Source organism: Scyliorhinus torazame, chromosome 17 (assembly GCF_047496885.1).
Source record: "Scyliorhinus torazame isolate Kashiwa2021f chromosome 17, sScyTor2.1, whole genome shotgun sequence".
Lineage (NCBI taxonomy): Eukaryota > Metazoa > Chordata > Chondrichthyes > Carcharhiniformes > Scyliorhinidae > Scyliorhinus > Scyliorhinus torazame.
Window position 1 is genome coordinate 42,816,327 of NC_092723.1, and position 16,535 is coordinate 42,832,861.

The 16,535-nt window shown below is 41.8% G+C and overlaps 1 protein-coding gene across 1 annotated transcript in view; it reads right to left on the minus strand.

Annotated features, from left to right (window-relative positions):
• Positions 1-13,315: 13,315 nt before the first annotated feature.
• The window catches only part of c17h6orf89 (chromosome 17 C6orf89 homolog), a 30,513-nt gene continuing 27,293 nt past the window's right edge, over positions 13,316-16,535 (minus strand). The window contains exon 7 of the mRNA XM_072480368.1: positions 13,316-14,295. Coding sequence (XP_072336469.1) covers positions 14,213-14,295 — 83 coding nt within the window. The 3' untranslated portion in view covers positions 13,316-14,212. The remainder of the gene's footprint in view (positions 14,296-16,535) is intronic.

A 16,535-nucleotide genomic window follows, 5' to 3' on the forward strand; every position in this document is an offset into this window, starting at 1 on the left:
ATTGATCCCTCTGTCGTTCCAAAACATTCGACGTGCAAGAGGATGCAAGAACTGAATAGGGAACACCCGGGGGAGTGGGGGGGGGGGGGGGGGGGAAAGAGAGAGAGAAGGGAGTCACGTAATTCCCAAGAAATTCATAAATCTAAAATGCATAGATTTATTCTATGTCCCAATCCCACAATATAGACAGTTTCAGACAAGCTAATCTCCCTGGCGAGTCTTAGCCTGGATATCGGATTAACCGTGGGTTTAATGGGATCAGGAGCTGTATAGGACAAAAGTCTGGATATTCCAAGTAAAAGGGAACACAAGAGCAACATGTTCTTCCCCGAAGGGGAAAGTGAAATACCCTTATCCAAAATGCTCTACAATTTAAAGAGATTGCGAACACATTTGTGAGACATTGACTCAACTGATCAAAAATATACATTAGGAGCCTAATATTAACTGGCAAATATCAGTCAAATTATATTCAAGAGGGGACATCCTGTCAGACTAACCTTCTGGATTTCTTGCAGAAATTAAAATATCGACGTGCGGTTGAAAGTTCTCCAACTAGAATGGGCTAGAAGCTGAGAGCAGAAATGCAGTTTTCTTAGCCTTCAGTATGACAGGCTCAATGCATCCACTTGCAGCTGAAAGGCCATCTGCTATATTGGATACATTGTGCTGGCTTCAACAACATTCAATTGATTTATTTAAATTCGGATTCTGCTGTTCTCCATTTTGGATCAAGCCAACATTTTTTGTCACCACCTGTTCAACTCGCAGCATCGCATACTAAGGCATTCCGATTTATCGGAACACCATGTTCATAGGAGCAGGAAGGCTGCTTCTCAACCCACGTTAAAAGGTGGCCCTCTTCCCACCCACCCTGTACCTCCCACTCCTCAACATCCCCGGAGGCATTCTGTACTGGGTTGGGTTCAATAAAAGTGGCAGGACAACAGGTATGGGGTGATGTCCCCTGCAAATAATGGAAGTTAATACTGGATTTCCGATTACTCCAGTAGAACCGCCAGTTTAGTAGCCGTCGCCACTAAAATTCAGTTGAGACCACTCCAGCACCAAATCGGGCTTCAACTGGTCTAAATTGTTTTGTCCTTCTGGGTCCCACCTACCAGAGAACCCCCCACCTTGGATCGAGGAACTGTGCGCGTCCTCCCCAGCCACCCAAGCTCAAACTGGAGTGTCCTCCTTCAATACTGAAGTTGCAAACATGCAACATGAAGACGACAGGAGTTAGGGGCAAAGTCTGCACCCACAGAACATACAGTGCAGAAGGAGGTCATTCGGCCCATCGAGTCTGCACCGACCCACTTAAGCCCTCACTTCCACCCTATCCCCGTAACCCAACCTAACCTTTTGGTCACTAAGGGCAATTTATCATGGTCAATCCACCTAACCTGCATGTCTTTGGACTGTGGGAGGAAACCGGAGCAAACCCACGCAGACACGGGGAGAACGTGCAGACTCCGCACAGCGATCCAAGTTGGGAATCGAAACTGGGCCCCTGGCGCTGTGAAGCCACAGTACTATCCACTTGTGCTACTGTGTTGCCCATGTTTTGTTGTTTTCTCTGCACAGGGTAGATTTCTCATCTGTTCCCAAAAGTGTTTTTTTCCTGAACAGGTCACCAGCCTGTCACCAGGGACTGGTTGACACTCAAACCTGTTATGTGGTTAAGTCGCTTCACAGCTCCAGGGTCCCAGGTTCGATCATTGTCTGTGCGGAGTCTGCACGTTCTCCCCGTGACTGTGTGGGTTTCCTCCGGGTGATCCGGTTTCCTCCCACAGTCCAAAGATGTGCAGGTTAGGTGGATTGGCTATGCTAAATTGCCCTTAGTGTCTAAAAGGTGGGGTGGGGTTACTGGGTTACGGGAATAGGGTGGAGGTGTGGGCTTGGGTAGGGTGCTCTTTCCAAGGGTCAGTGCAGACTCAATGGGCCGAATTGCCTCCTTGTGCACTGTAAATTCTATGATACTATGATGATTATGTGAACTCACCTCCCATGGCCATCCAGCCTTGGGCTGTGACTCCAACCTGGAGCTTCTGGCTCAAGAACAGGGACACAATCCACTGCATCACAAGGCCTCCTTCCTTCAAGTACTAACCAGGCCTGAATCTGCTTAGCTTCCGATAATCAGGCGTTTTCATACTATGTCTGTGCCTCCTCAAATGGGGCGATTTGTAGGGAGATATTCGATGATGAAAGGATAGCCTGCCAGTCAAGTTGGGATGAAGAAGTCCATGAGCTCAGGAGCAGGGTCACACTCATGGTATTGGGTCACACTCAATGCTAACATTGGTTCAAGTGACCTAAGCAGGGCAACGGGATTACAGTGGCACATTTAACAACATCCTGTTGAATGTATCTTGATCGGAAATGTATCCTGCACTTTCAACATTCACTCCCTCCCACTGACGCATTGTGACAGCAGTGTGCACCATCTACAAGATGGACTGCAGCAAGTCACCAAGGTTCCTTGAACAGCACCTTCCAAACCAGTGACCTCTACCTAGAAGGAAAAGGACAGAAGATATATAGGAATACCACCACCTGCAAGCTCCCCTCCAAGTCACACACCATCCTGATGTGGGACTGTATTGCTGTTCCTTCATTGTTACTGGGTCAAAATCCGGCAACTCCAAAACAGCACTGTGGGGTGTTCCTACATGTGGGCTGCAGCAGTTCACAAAGGCAGCTCAGCACCTTCTGAAGGGCAATTAGGGATCGCCTGGCCAATGACATCCTATGAATGAATTAAAAATGTCACACTAACTCATTATGCATTCTCAAGACTACTCCTGCACATCACTCCTCACAGCAATTTACCTTATAGGTGCACTCAGTCCTCTCCATCTATGCACTTCCTCACATTCCCATCTGTTCCATACACAGCCAAGCCCTCATCTGATTTGATTTGATTTATTGTCACATGTACCAAAGTACAGTGAAAAGTATTTTTCTGCGGCCGAGGGAACGTACACAGTACGTACATAGTAGACAAAAAGAATAACCAAGAGTACATTGACAAATAGTACATCGGCAGTGATTGGTTACAGTATGGAACAATGGGCCAAACAAAGCAAATACATGAGCAAGTGCAGCAGAGGGCATCATGAATAATATTCTTACAGGGAACAGATCAGTCCGAGGGGGAGTCGTTGAGGAGTCTTATAGCTGTGGGGAAGCTGTTCCTATGTCTGTATGTGCGGGTCTTCAGACATCTGTACCTTCTGCCTGATGGAAAGGTCTGGAAGAAGGCAATGCCTGGGTGGGAGGGGTCTCTGATAATGCTGCCTTCCTGAGGCAGCGGGAGGTGTATACAGAATCAATGTGGGGTGGCAAGCTTGTGTGATGCGTTGGGCTGAGTTCACCACACTCTGCAGTTTCTTACGATCTTGGACCGAACAGTTGCAATACCAGCCTGTGATGCAGTCGGATAGGATGCTCTCTATCGCACAGCTGTAGAAGTTTGAGAGAATCGATGCAGACATGCCAAATTTCTTTAGCTTCCTTCGGAAGTAGAGCCGTTGTTGGGCTTTCTTGACTGTTGCATCAACGTGAGTGGACCAGGGCAGACTGTTGTTGATGGTGACTCCCAGGAACTTAAAGCTATCAACCATCTCCACTTTGGAGCCATTGATGCAGGCGGGAGTGTGTGCCGTGCTATGCTTCTTGAAGTCGATGATCAGTTCCTTGGTCTTTCTGACATTTAAAGAGACATCTTGTCACTGTTATGCCTCTCTCTCATAGTAAAGCACAACAAATGCTTTCCATCCATCTAATCCATACTGGCCAATAGGCTCAATTATGGGTCTCTTCTAAGCCTCATTGCAAAAGGTGTTGGGGAGAGGCAGAGAACCAGAGAAGGCTCTCCTGCTGTCTTGCATCTAGCAGTTGCAGTGGAGATAGCACTAGACCTCAGTGGGCACTTGTCTTGTTTGCCTGTTAGATATGTGGTGGTGGGGGGTGGGGTCCCACCTACCTGGTGACAATATTAGTCACATAGAATACAATACTCTGCTGTTGAGGTCAGCACCAAGGCAAACAGCACAAATTACATCTATTTCAATCTGCTTGTAACAGAACGCCAAAGTGGAAATCAGGCATACATCTCCAAATAGTCACAGCAACTAGAAGTGTGAAAGTCACTTCTCAGCATTATACTGTGATGCATTTGCACAGCTGAGGTGCCAGTACTTGCTGACACATTTCCTCATTGCCTTCAGCACAATAAATTACTGCTGCACTCTTACTAGCACTTGCAATTTCCATGAACCCAGAAAATCCATGGACTTTCAAATTGCAAACGCCCTGTTACCATCACTGTAATTGAACACTTAATCCGTTTGAAATTGCAACCTCCTTGGGAAAGGGAAGTTTGTCTTGCGTACAGCCTAATGCACTGGAGTTAAATGCAGAATTTAGCAGGTTGAAGCTGACTTCTCAATCTGATCAATTTCCCCACTTTTCACAACCCCAACTATCCCCAAACCCATGCACCATAGCACTAAATTACATCCTACACTGGACACCCGGAGTCCAATATCAGGAAGCATCTCGGGACCATTTTATTGCAAGGGTCATGCCCTGTGCCTCTCCGCACATCCACCCAAATGTTGAGGCTGATGTACCGAGACTTTCAAAAGGCATTTCCACCGTGCGTTGTTGAGATAAAAACTGTGTCAATACTCAAAATGAGATTGCATTTGTGAATGAAGGAAAATAAATGCTGACTTGGATTGGTTGGACTGAATCATAGAATTTATAGTGCAGAAGGAGGCCATTCGGCCCATCGGGTATGCACCAGCCCTTGGAAAGAGCACCCTACTTAAACCCACGCTTCCACGATGTCCCCGTAACCGTACTTAACCTTTTGGACATTAAGAAGCAATTTAGCATGGCCAATCCACATCTGTGGGAGGAAACCCACGCAGGTACAGGGAGGAAGTGCAAACTCCATACAGTCACCCGAGACCGGAATTGAACCCTGGGTCATTTTAGCTGTGAGGCAGCAGTGCTAACCACTATGCCACCCTATGACATGTTTAAATATTGTAATTTCTATGGATGTACTAAGAGGGAAGAGTACTGATCCAAAATATCAGTTATTTTCACTTTACAGAAGTTGACTGACCTGCCGTATTTTCTGTTTTCCTATCTGTCGGCACAATGGCCGCTAAGATAAGATGTTTTTAATGACAAAGGTGGAATTTCACCATAAACATTAACCACTTCAATGTAAATCAATTATCACTGTTCCTAAGTCTGTACAATGGTCCAGAGTAGCCCAGAGAACGGATATTATCTTGGACTGCTATTGTTTCTTATTAAATACTCTCAGCTGTTTGTACTTGAGGGTTATATTCCAAAATCTGTGCAAACTTTGAGTCGTTGGATTTTGGCACAATATTATCATTCACCAAGAAGGATCCAAATTATGATTCAGATGTAAATGGGAGTTACAAGCAAAACAACCAGCTGTTTCCATCTCCACCCTTGTGGACACAAATCCAACGCACAGCTGCTTCTTGTAAAATGAACAGAACGAGTGAAAAACATGTTTTAGAGAAAAAAGGAATTGATTTAAATTACAACTTTTCTGAATATGGCTTAAAGCATTTCACATCCAATGAATTGTAACTGAAATGCAGTCAATATTATGTCAACAAAGAAGCTACCTAAATAGTGTACCGAAAGATCCTACAAACACCAATTATTGCTCTTCTTTATACACCACTATATGTTCTTTCACCACAGGGTGCATGTTTAATAAGACTAATACCAAAGTTTAAAAACTTAGTGGTTCCTATTCATTATTCAATATAAAACTGTACCCCACAAACATCTCAAAAATCACCTAGCACATCAATCCCAATTAGCCAGCAGGACAAATGTATATTCAATGCATTAATTGCAAACTAGCCTAACTCTTCATGCTATAAAATCAAAGGGAATCTGTGACAATATAATCGCACACAAATGCTCCAAGTGAGTCCCGCTCATGCAGTGTACCCTAGACCTGCTAGCTGCCTATTATACCCAACAATCCATGAAATTATTTTAATTCAGGTACCATCTTTGAGTATCTGCAGACACTAGGGAATTTCAGGGATCCTTGGATGGCTAATTTTGGGAAAAGAACTTTTAGCTGGCAAAGATTAACCTTACAAGGTACATTACTATTGAAGTTTTTAAAAACTTGGGTGCCAGAATAGCAGCTATATATTAGTTTTAAATGCAAGCATTACATTCGAAAAAGCTTCCCCTGCATCCATTTCATTATGCCTATTTTTATTTTTTCACAGGAAGTGCGGCATCGCTGGCTAGGCCAGCATTTATACCCCTAATTGCCCTTAAAAATAATACTCAATACTGAATTTTTAAATTGTTTTTTTAAAGTTTAAATTACTTTTGCTTCTGTTTTACTCAGCCACTATAGAGATGAATGTCATCTTTCTTTAAGCTCATCCACATTCACAAAAATTTGCATTGGTCCCAGTACAGAATATGCAACCAAGGTCAAACAAGAAGCACTATAACTGGATGGATCACACTTCAACAAGGCACCTGGAGTCAAAATGTGAAAAACAAAAATCAGTAATCACAGAATCATAGAATTTACAGTGCAGAAGGAGGCCATTAGGTCCATCGGCTTTGCACCAGCCCAGGTAAAGAGCACCCTACTTAAGACCATGCCTCCACCCTATCCCCGTAACTCCATCTAACCTTTTGGACAGTAAGGGGCAAGTTAGCATAGTCAATTCACCTAACCTGCACATCTTTGGACTGTGGGAGGAAACCGGAGCACCCGGTGGAAACCCACGCAGACATGGGGAGAAAGTGTAAACTCCACAGTCACCCGAGGCCGGAATTGAACCCTGGGTCCGTGAGGCAGCAGTGCTAACCACTGTGCAATCTGTTGAATTATTAGATGAAACCTGTATGATACCTTCTTTCAACTTTTCTATGCCAAATAGCACTGATCAAATAAACAGCACGATAGACAAAAACAGACACAAAGGCACCACACGTGACCCTACCCCAAAAAGCACGCATTAAAATGAATATCGATATATATGAAAAGAGCATAGATGCGATTAACTACATAACTGTCAAAAAAGTGGGAGCAGACATCATTAACTTGTGTACTTTTCCTTTTCTAATCTATTTCTCCAATGTACCCATCACAATCATTTTTATTATGCCACATATCCCAGCTCTAATCTATAAACAGAGTCTGATCTTTGACAAAATTTGCATTTCAATTGCATCCAAGAAAATGAATAAAGAACATTTATAATACCTTCACATCTGCTAAAGCTCTTGGGGGTTTAGTTTTAAATGTTTACCGTAAAATGCTATTTTTAGGCTCCATATTTTTAAACCTCTGAATTAGCTAATAACTTTCACTTGTGCAATAATAAACGTAAACAACCTTTGAGCTAATTGAGACGCTTCAGCGGTGAATATTCAAAGCTGCAAGAGAAAACAAATTCTGCAGATGCTGGAAACTTGACATAAATGACCACAAAGTCCTGGAAATATCCAACAGACCCATCAGCATTAAAAATATAAAAATCTTGGTGGTTAAAGTCTACAGCAGCCTTCATCAGAATTCAATTTCAACACTCCAAGCATTAACTATTTTCAATCCAGGAACTGACAAGAGTGCCATATATTTCCAGTGTTTTTAATTTTAGTAAAACATTCAAAACTGAATTTTTGAATCCAAAATCTATATCTTGTATTCATATTCCAGGCTGTGTGTTGATTAAAGTTGCACTTTGGTAAAACAAGTAATTGATGCAGAGCACAATCCATGCCAAAAGATTGGATAGTCATATAATAGGGGTAACATTAACATTTGGTGATATTGAATATACTTTTCCCAATTTTCCTTTTTATTGACCACACTGGAGCGAAAACCTGGGAGAGATGTTTAATGCGGCTGATCCGATCCAATATCAAGATTAGAAGTATTTACTGATCGTGAAGAAGAAACTATACAGGAAAAGCCAGAACTCAAAGATCACCCAGAGATAATAGAAAGGAAGTTATTATGAATCATCAACATGACACAGATGCAGAGAACAAACAAAAAACAATACAGCTCAGGAACAGGCCCTTCGGCTCTCCAAACCTGTGCCGGTCATGATTACCACCCTTGGCCAAATCCCTCAGCACTTCCTAGTGCCATTTCCCTCTATATCCACCCTGTCCATATATTTGTTAAGGTGCCTTTTGAACGCCATTAATATATCTGCTTTCACAACCTCCCCTGGCAGCTCGTTCCAGGCACTCACCACCCTGTGTAAAAACCTGCCTTGCACATCTCCTCTAAACTTTGCCCATTGGACCTTAAACCTATACCTTGTGACTGACCTCTCCACCCAGGAAAGAGTGCCTGCCCATCCACTCTATCCACGCCCCTCAATCTTGTAAACCTCTATCAGGTTGCCCCTCAGCCTCCATCGTTCCAATGAAAACAGTCCAAGTCTATTCAGCCTCTCCGCACAGCTAACACCCTCTAGACCAGGCAACATCCTGGTAAACCTCCTCTGCACTCTTTCCAAAGCCTCCACATCCTTCTGGTCATGTGGCAACCAGAATTGTGCGCAATACTCCAAGTGCGGCCTCACCACGTTTCTATACAACTGCAGCATGACTTGCCAGTTTTTATACTCAATGCCCCGTCCAATTAAGGCAAGCATTCCGTATGCTTTCTTGACTACTTTGTCCACTTGTATTGCCACTTTCAAAGATCTGTGGACCTGGACGCCCAGACCCCTGACTTTCTATATTCCTTAGAGTTTTGCCATTTACTCTATACTTCCCCTCTATGTTAAGACTCACCGAAATGCATTACCTCACATTTGTCCGGATTAAACTCCATTTACCATTTCTATGCCCAAGTCTCCAACCTATCTGGTCCTGCTGTATCCTCGGACTATCCTCAACACTATCTGCCCCTCCACCAACCTTGGTGTCATCCGCAAATGCATTAAGCAGACCAGCTACATTTTCGTCCAAATCATTTATGTATACTACAGAGGCCCCAGCACCGATCCCTATGAAACACCACTAGTCACAACCTTCCATTCAGAAAAACACCCTTCTATTGCTACCCTCTGCCTTGTGACCAAGCAAGTTCTGCATTCATCTTGCCACCTCACCTCTGATCCAGTGAGAACAAAGAACAAAGAAAAGTACAGCACAGGAACAGGCCCTTCGGCCCTCCAAGCCTGCACCGACCATGCTGCCTGTCTCAACGAATATCTTCTACACTTCCGGGGTCCGTATCCCTCTATTCCCACCCTATTCATGTATTCGTCAAGATGCCCCTTAAATGGCACTATCGTCCCTGCTTCCACCACCTCCTCCGGCAGCGAGATCCAGGCACCCACTACCCTGTGTAAAACACTTGCCTCGTACATCTCCTCTAAACCTTGCCCCTCGCACCTTAAACATATGCCCCCTAGTAATTGACCCCTCTACCCTGGGTAAAAGTCTCTGACTATCCACCCTGTCTAAGCCCCTCATAATTTTGTAGACCTCCATCAGGTCACCCCTCAACCTCCTTCGTTCCAGTGAGAACAAACCAAGTTTATTCAACCTCTCCTCATAGCTAATGCCCTTCATACCGGGAAACATCCTGGTAAATCTCTTCTGCACCCTCTCCAAAGCCTCCACCTCATTCTGGTAGTGTGGCGAACAGAATTGAACACTATACTCCAAGTGTGGCCTAAGGTTCTATACAGCTGCAACATGACTTGCCAATTTTTATACTCAATCCCCCGGTCAATGAAGGCAAGCATGCAGTGTGTCTTCTTGACTACCTTCTCCACCTGTGTTGCCACCTTCAGTGACCTGTGGGCCTGTACACCAAGATCTCTCTGTCAATTATTGAGGAAGGCGTGACTAAGCGTCATATCCGGTGTTGACTAGACATCATATCCAGTCCAATGTACAATTCCCACATTACATCACATCCGGTTCCCACGATACGCCACTTCCGGCTCATAGTGATGACGTAGGGTTGGCACCACTGTCCTCAAGTGGTCCAATCCTTTCCCTGGCCACTCTCTTGCTTTTTACATATGAATAAAAAGATTTGAGATTCACCTTAATCCCACTTGCCAAGGACTTTTAATAACCCCTCCTAATTTCCCACTTAAGTACCTTTCTTTATACTCCTCAAGGGTTTTGACTGACCCCATCCTTCTAGACCATACAAAAATCTCCATTTTTCCTTTTGACGAGGTTCACAATATCCCTCATTATCCGAGCTCCCTAAACTTTCCATACTTATCCTTTGTTCTCTCAGGAACTGACTTTCCTAAATCCTAATCAACTGTCGCGTCAAAGGCTCCCACGTGTCCGATGTTGATTTACCCTCCAAGAGCCGCACCCAATCCAAATTCTTCAATTCCTGTCTAATGTTATCGTAATTTGCCTTTCCCCAGTTCAGCACATTAACCCGAGGCTTACCCGCATCCCTATCCAAAGGTACCCTAAAGGTACCCAGATTTGTGGTCACTACTCCCAAAATGTTGCCCTACTGAAACTTCAACCACCTGTCCAGGCGGTACTCCAGAAACTCACAATGGTAACTTAAAGTACGCAATGCCAGAGCTTGCAACAATAAATTATTCCAAGTGTTCAGAAGTTCCAAAGGCCCAGTATCTAAACAAGATCAGCAAGGGAAATCCATGCAAAAGGCCGCATTGGAAATCCCAGCTGTCAGCATTTTCAAGTTGGTTTAAGCACCATGTGAATCTCCTGTTCATCAAAATGGAAATAAAATGCTTTAATTTTCAACCACCCATTGTCATCCTCAAGTACTTATCGGTCAGCTATAGCATAGTATAAGCTTCCATTCATCGTGAGCCAACCATGTACCTTAGTTCCAGCCTCAGAAAAAGCATACTGTATTTGACCAGTAGGAAAGTATGTCTTGGTGAGTTTGCATGTTACTGCAAAATAAGAGACAGTAAGCTTACCCCCAATAATAAATGGATTTAATCTGTTCAAATCCATTTTATGTAAAATTTGAATTCAATCTGAACTCGGGTCACAAAGATGATACGCTGAGCTACTGTAACAGCTGTAGGTACAAACTCTAACTTGCACCCACCATTATGTATGTTTCTTTATGCTGATTATCAGTTGACAAATATTTCTTGGATTTCTGAATTCCTTTACACCTATAACTTGCTCACGTCAGGTACTCAGAAACTCCATTTTATTATCCTGAAGGCCCAATCAGCTGGAACACTATTGTAGGCTTATGCAGCTTGGCAGGACCTTGTTACTAATTAGGAAAGGCCATGCCCCTGGTGTCTCACTCATTTGCTGAGCAGGCAAACACACTATAAACTTTACGGCATTATTTGGATAGAATTTTAAAAAGAGCCCATAAGAATGAAAAGGTCACAACTGGAATGTTTTCTGTCAACGTACAATTAATTGAAGCTAGAAGAGGAAAATCTGACGAGGATAATTACCACTCACCTTCCTTTCAAGATATGATCCGGTATCCCAAAAGGGAAGAGCAGGAAGAGGCTGGAGACATGAGCAACTCCACCCATGAAGGGAGATGCTCTATCACTGGTACAGCACTATCATTTTCCAGGGTTCAGTGGGATACAAAGATCAGTGTGAATCAATCTATATCTGCCAAATGTCTACTGTTGTCTCATCTTGATCCAGCATCTGTTCCAATAATAAACTTAAAACAATTTAGACATTAGGTCACACTGCATCTACAGAGGGAGCAGATAAGCTAACAATTCAAGTACAGATGTTCATGAGATAAAACAATTGATTTAATTTTTTTAACAACTTCAAAGCTGAAAAAGATTCATTTTGAAGTTGTTTTTCTTTTAAATGCAAGGCACCATCTTTTTATAGAATTAAAATGTTGGTGACTGGTCTACGGAATTTTGCATCTCAGAAGCCTTACTAAACCATCGACCAATTAATAAGTTAGAAAACATTCTATTTGGTAAGTATTTATGAAAAATCAATGCCAAAATATTAACCACTACAAACTGAATTTGTGCGCTTTTGAGCATCTATTTCATTCCTTCACTCACCTGCCTACATAGAAAAAACGTTAAGAAATAAGCAACAAAAACTTCAGCAACTCATCTTAAAAATGTTACCATGATTCATGCTGATTTCTGCTCCTTTACCAGATCTGGGCTTCTCATGATCCTTCGCAACTTAAAGCGTTCCTAAGTGACCTGCTGCCTGTTCCACGCATACATGCACAAACAACCTCTCTGCTATTTTGATGTTGTAATTCTAAGACACCTTCCTGTGTATTTCCTTTGTTCCCACTTCCTTTTATTATTTTGGTCTGTGGACCCATAATTTGGGTGTGGCTTTAAGCAGAAGACTCGAGTGAAACAGCCTTGCTCGCCAGGAAATACAGTTCCCAGGTTTTGCATTTTGGAGAGGAGAAATCAGAATCCTCGGTGCCGGGTAGATCTAAGGAACCAGTGACTCGATTCGATTGGTTAACTGGCAACCGATGGGCTGGCCAGGGACAGTGTTCTGCCTGACAACAGCCAGTGATTTGTTCCTGTATGATGCTTTCTGAGAGAACATAGCAGGTTTAGACCTTGGAAGTTAAAGGATTCTCTCGCTCCCGATTGTTGAAGTGAAAGAACTGCTCTATCGTTCTGAAAGCAGTGAGCCTGGCACATCCTTTGCTATAAACCTGAAATGATATTCAGTCTTCAGAGAAAGTAGACAACCTTGCCAGAGAAAATCATCTCAAGCCTAGAAGGAAGTACCAAAATGAAAGCCTGAACTTCAGAGATTGACTGGAAATCATCCCAGTGCATCAAAGATTCTTATCCTTTTATTTTTATTAATATTTCCTTTCAACACCCTTTCCCCTTTGTGTTGTTTGTGTGTGTGTGTTACATTTTCTTTCCATTTAATTATAATACTCTGCATAATATAAGGTTACTTTTACTTTAAAGTTATAAACCTGGTGACTGCAGCTTATTGGGCTCAACCGAGGACCTCGGATATTTAAAATAAAATCTAATTTCATCTGTGTTGCAACTCTGGGTGAAGTGGGGTTGGAATTGACCCGCACTACCCAGGGTGTTGTGACATAATGTAATATCAACCGGAAGCAGACTACATGTATGATTGCATCACGTACGTCTATAACAAGAGTTCTCAGCTGGTGCAGTATTTCCATCACATTCATATTATCTGAACATAGCTATCAAGAAAATGTCAAACACGTCCCATACATACTTGCAATGTTGAAAATGAAAGGTTGGAATCACACTTCAAATTTTTTTTAATTTGAACAAAACACTAAGCTACTTAAATGTAACAATTACTTTTTGATTAAAATTTTTGTTTTATCAAAAAAAATCAAAGGCAACATATTTTAAGGATTCCTTACCTTTACACATATACAAATATATTTATATATATATATATATATGTTTATGTATATATACACAAAGCAAAATTTTACAAAATTGTTTTGAAACTATGTACATGGTGAGGCTCTTTTAAAATTATTGCCAGTTTTCCAAGCCACCATATTTCATGCACAATACTATTATTTAATAACTTAATTAAAATAAACACAAATAGATAAACCATGCTTCAAGCAAAGCAATTAGTACTCTACCATTATTTTCTTTTTTGAGGGTACTTTTGTCACCTATTTCCCAAAATTTTTATACTCTTCAGCTCATTCTTTTAAATTATCTTTTGCTTATAGACTAAATGAAAATGGTAATTAGTAGTCATTTCTCCCTGAAAACATGAATGATAATTTATCCTGCATCATTAGTTAACAGCGACAGTAAACAATCAAAAAGTCAAATTTAGATAGCTTTCATTTCAAAAATATTTAACATTTTCTGAACTAACTTATGTATTAGGTGCAGCCAAAGAGGATCAAAAGAAAATGAAAATTACCTGGAATTCAGGAAAGCTATATTGGACTTATTCAGAAGTCAATGTTTTTAAATTACACTGAATCGTTGTGCAGTATTGCCAACATACATTGGTCAAAGTGTAGTATAACAGTACAACATAAACCACATTTTGGAATGTTGAGCTGTCCACAGACATGCATTCAAATAACAACTTTTAATCTGACTAAATATTGAATATTTGCACACAATCCACACATTCATCTGGTGACACCGAGCACTCTCCGTTAGATGGATCCGACACAGGTAATGACTGTCTGTTCTCCAGCTGGTAAAATGGTCATCCGCCAATAATGTGAATTTGCATAAACTGTATTAAGAGAATCAAACAATTACAATTAATACAAAGTTTATCACAAACAGCCTTATTCAGTAATATAAATGAAAAATATTGCAGGTGCTATGAATCGGAAATAAAAACAAAGTGCTGGAACTGCTCAGTAGGTCTGGCAGGATCTATGGAGAGATAAACAGAGTTAACGTCTCAAATTGACTTTGACTCTTCTTTGGGACCGTACTCGGGTGTTAGGTTGTGGGACATGCTACCATATGGTCTAATTAGGGGCTGGTTTAGCACAGTGGGATAAACAGCTGGCTTGCAATGCAGAACAAGGCAGCAGCGCCGGTTCAATTCCCGTACCGGCCTCCCCGAACAGGCGCCGGAATGTGGCGACTAGGGGCTTTTCACAATAACTTCACTGAAGCCTACTTGTGACAATAATCGATTATTATTATTAAGGCAAATAGCTTAGATGCATTTAAGGAGGAATATATTAGAGAAAAAAAGGAAATGTTGATTGGGTGTAAGGAAGCAAAGAGAAGAGGAGGCTCATATGGAGCTTAAACCTGTTGAACCAACTGGCCTACTTCTGTCCTGTAAATGCTCTGCAAGTATATAATCATTTTACTAGGTTACATAGGACAGAACACAAGGCAATCCTACTGTGGAGGTTTGAACCAAAGACTATACAGCACGCTAGCACAGTAGTTAGCATTGTTGTTTCACAGCACGAGGGTCCCAGGTTCGATTTCTGGCTTGGGTTACTCTCTATGCAAAGTCTGCATGTTCTCCTCTGCGTGGGTTTCCTCCGGCTGCTCCGGTTTCCTCCCACCAGGCCCGAAAGACATACTGTTAGGTAATTTGGACATTCAGAATTCTCCCTGTGTACCCAAACAGATGGCAGAATGTGGTGACTAGGGTTTTTTTTTTAAACAGTAACTTCATTGCAGTGTTAATGTAAGCCTATTTGTGACAATAAAGATTATTATTATATCTAACAGTAGCAAGAAGGAAAATGATTTAATGAAAGAAATGATATTTACATGGCAAGCTTTCTGTTTGGTTCTGTGTGTATAGCAGGGCCAACAGCCAACATTATTCAACAATGAAGGATTAGAAATTGTGCTGGTACAACTCCAAATATTTCAAATACATCTCAAGGTGTCCCTGTATGCCATCCTGGGACACTTGCCATTGTGCACAGTTTTTGGAGAGTGTAAACAACAAAAAAAGTACTGCTATTTAAAATTAAACTAATTCTCCGTCAAAGAGAAAGCTATTTCACATCTCAATGCTTTCAAATTATGGCTTTGAAAACATACTTAATAGGGGACAAATATAAATATTTATCTGTGTTTAACGCACACAGGATTATAACATTAAAAATCTAGCAGAAAACAATTCTGATTAACAATTTTGTGTTTCTTTTTAGCTCCTATAAAAATAAATGGTAAGTATGAGAAAAGCAGAATCAGCTCACCAAAATTCATTCATTTATGTTATATGAATGATTTTTAATGTTTTGTCTCAACAGTAAATGCTCGAGTACACCAGGAAAGCAGGCCGGGAGACAGTTATGAATTCAAAGTCTTTCAGTAATCTGGTCATTTCAACCGTATACCTCATTGAAGCTACTCACGCTGTAGGATTCTGTAATCCAAGCATTCCATTGCTCCTTGCTAATTTTTTGGTGGATTTCTGGCACTTTGTCTCACCTGAGGCAGCAACACCTATTAATGTCATTGGATACTTGCTGACTGGGTGCCAAAAGAGGGAAACCCCACTTTTGCCACATATACCATATGCACGTTTTGAATGTTGGATATGTGGCCACTTGTAAAGAACAAGGCTTTAGGGATCAGCATGGAGGGTTCAGAGGCAAAAACGGATTAGGAATTTTTGCAACTGCACTCCAAGTGTAACTGTGCGTGGGTCCATTAGTGAAATGCAAAAATATTTAGGCAGAACAAAGTTTTGATATAGCCAATTCTCAGCCATCTGTTCATCCAACTGTGCGAAGCCCTTGAGATCTGCCACATCAGCACTCCATTCCCATACTGGTGCAAAATGTAGTGCAATCTGGATCAGTAAAGCACCACCAAGAAAGGCAGAAATCACTGTGTCACAGGTGCACCCTATCAAGTTCTGGGATGCACAGGTACGGGAAAGCTGGTAGTCATCTCCACTGGCATTATTTACAGCTAAAGAATCAAAAACAAACTAGAATAGATTTAAAATTTAAACGTTTGTAACAGACGGATTTGATAAAG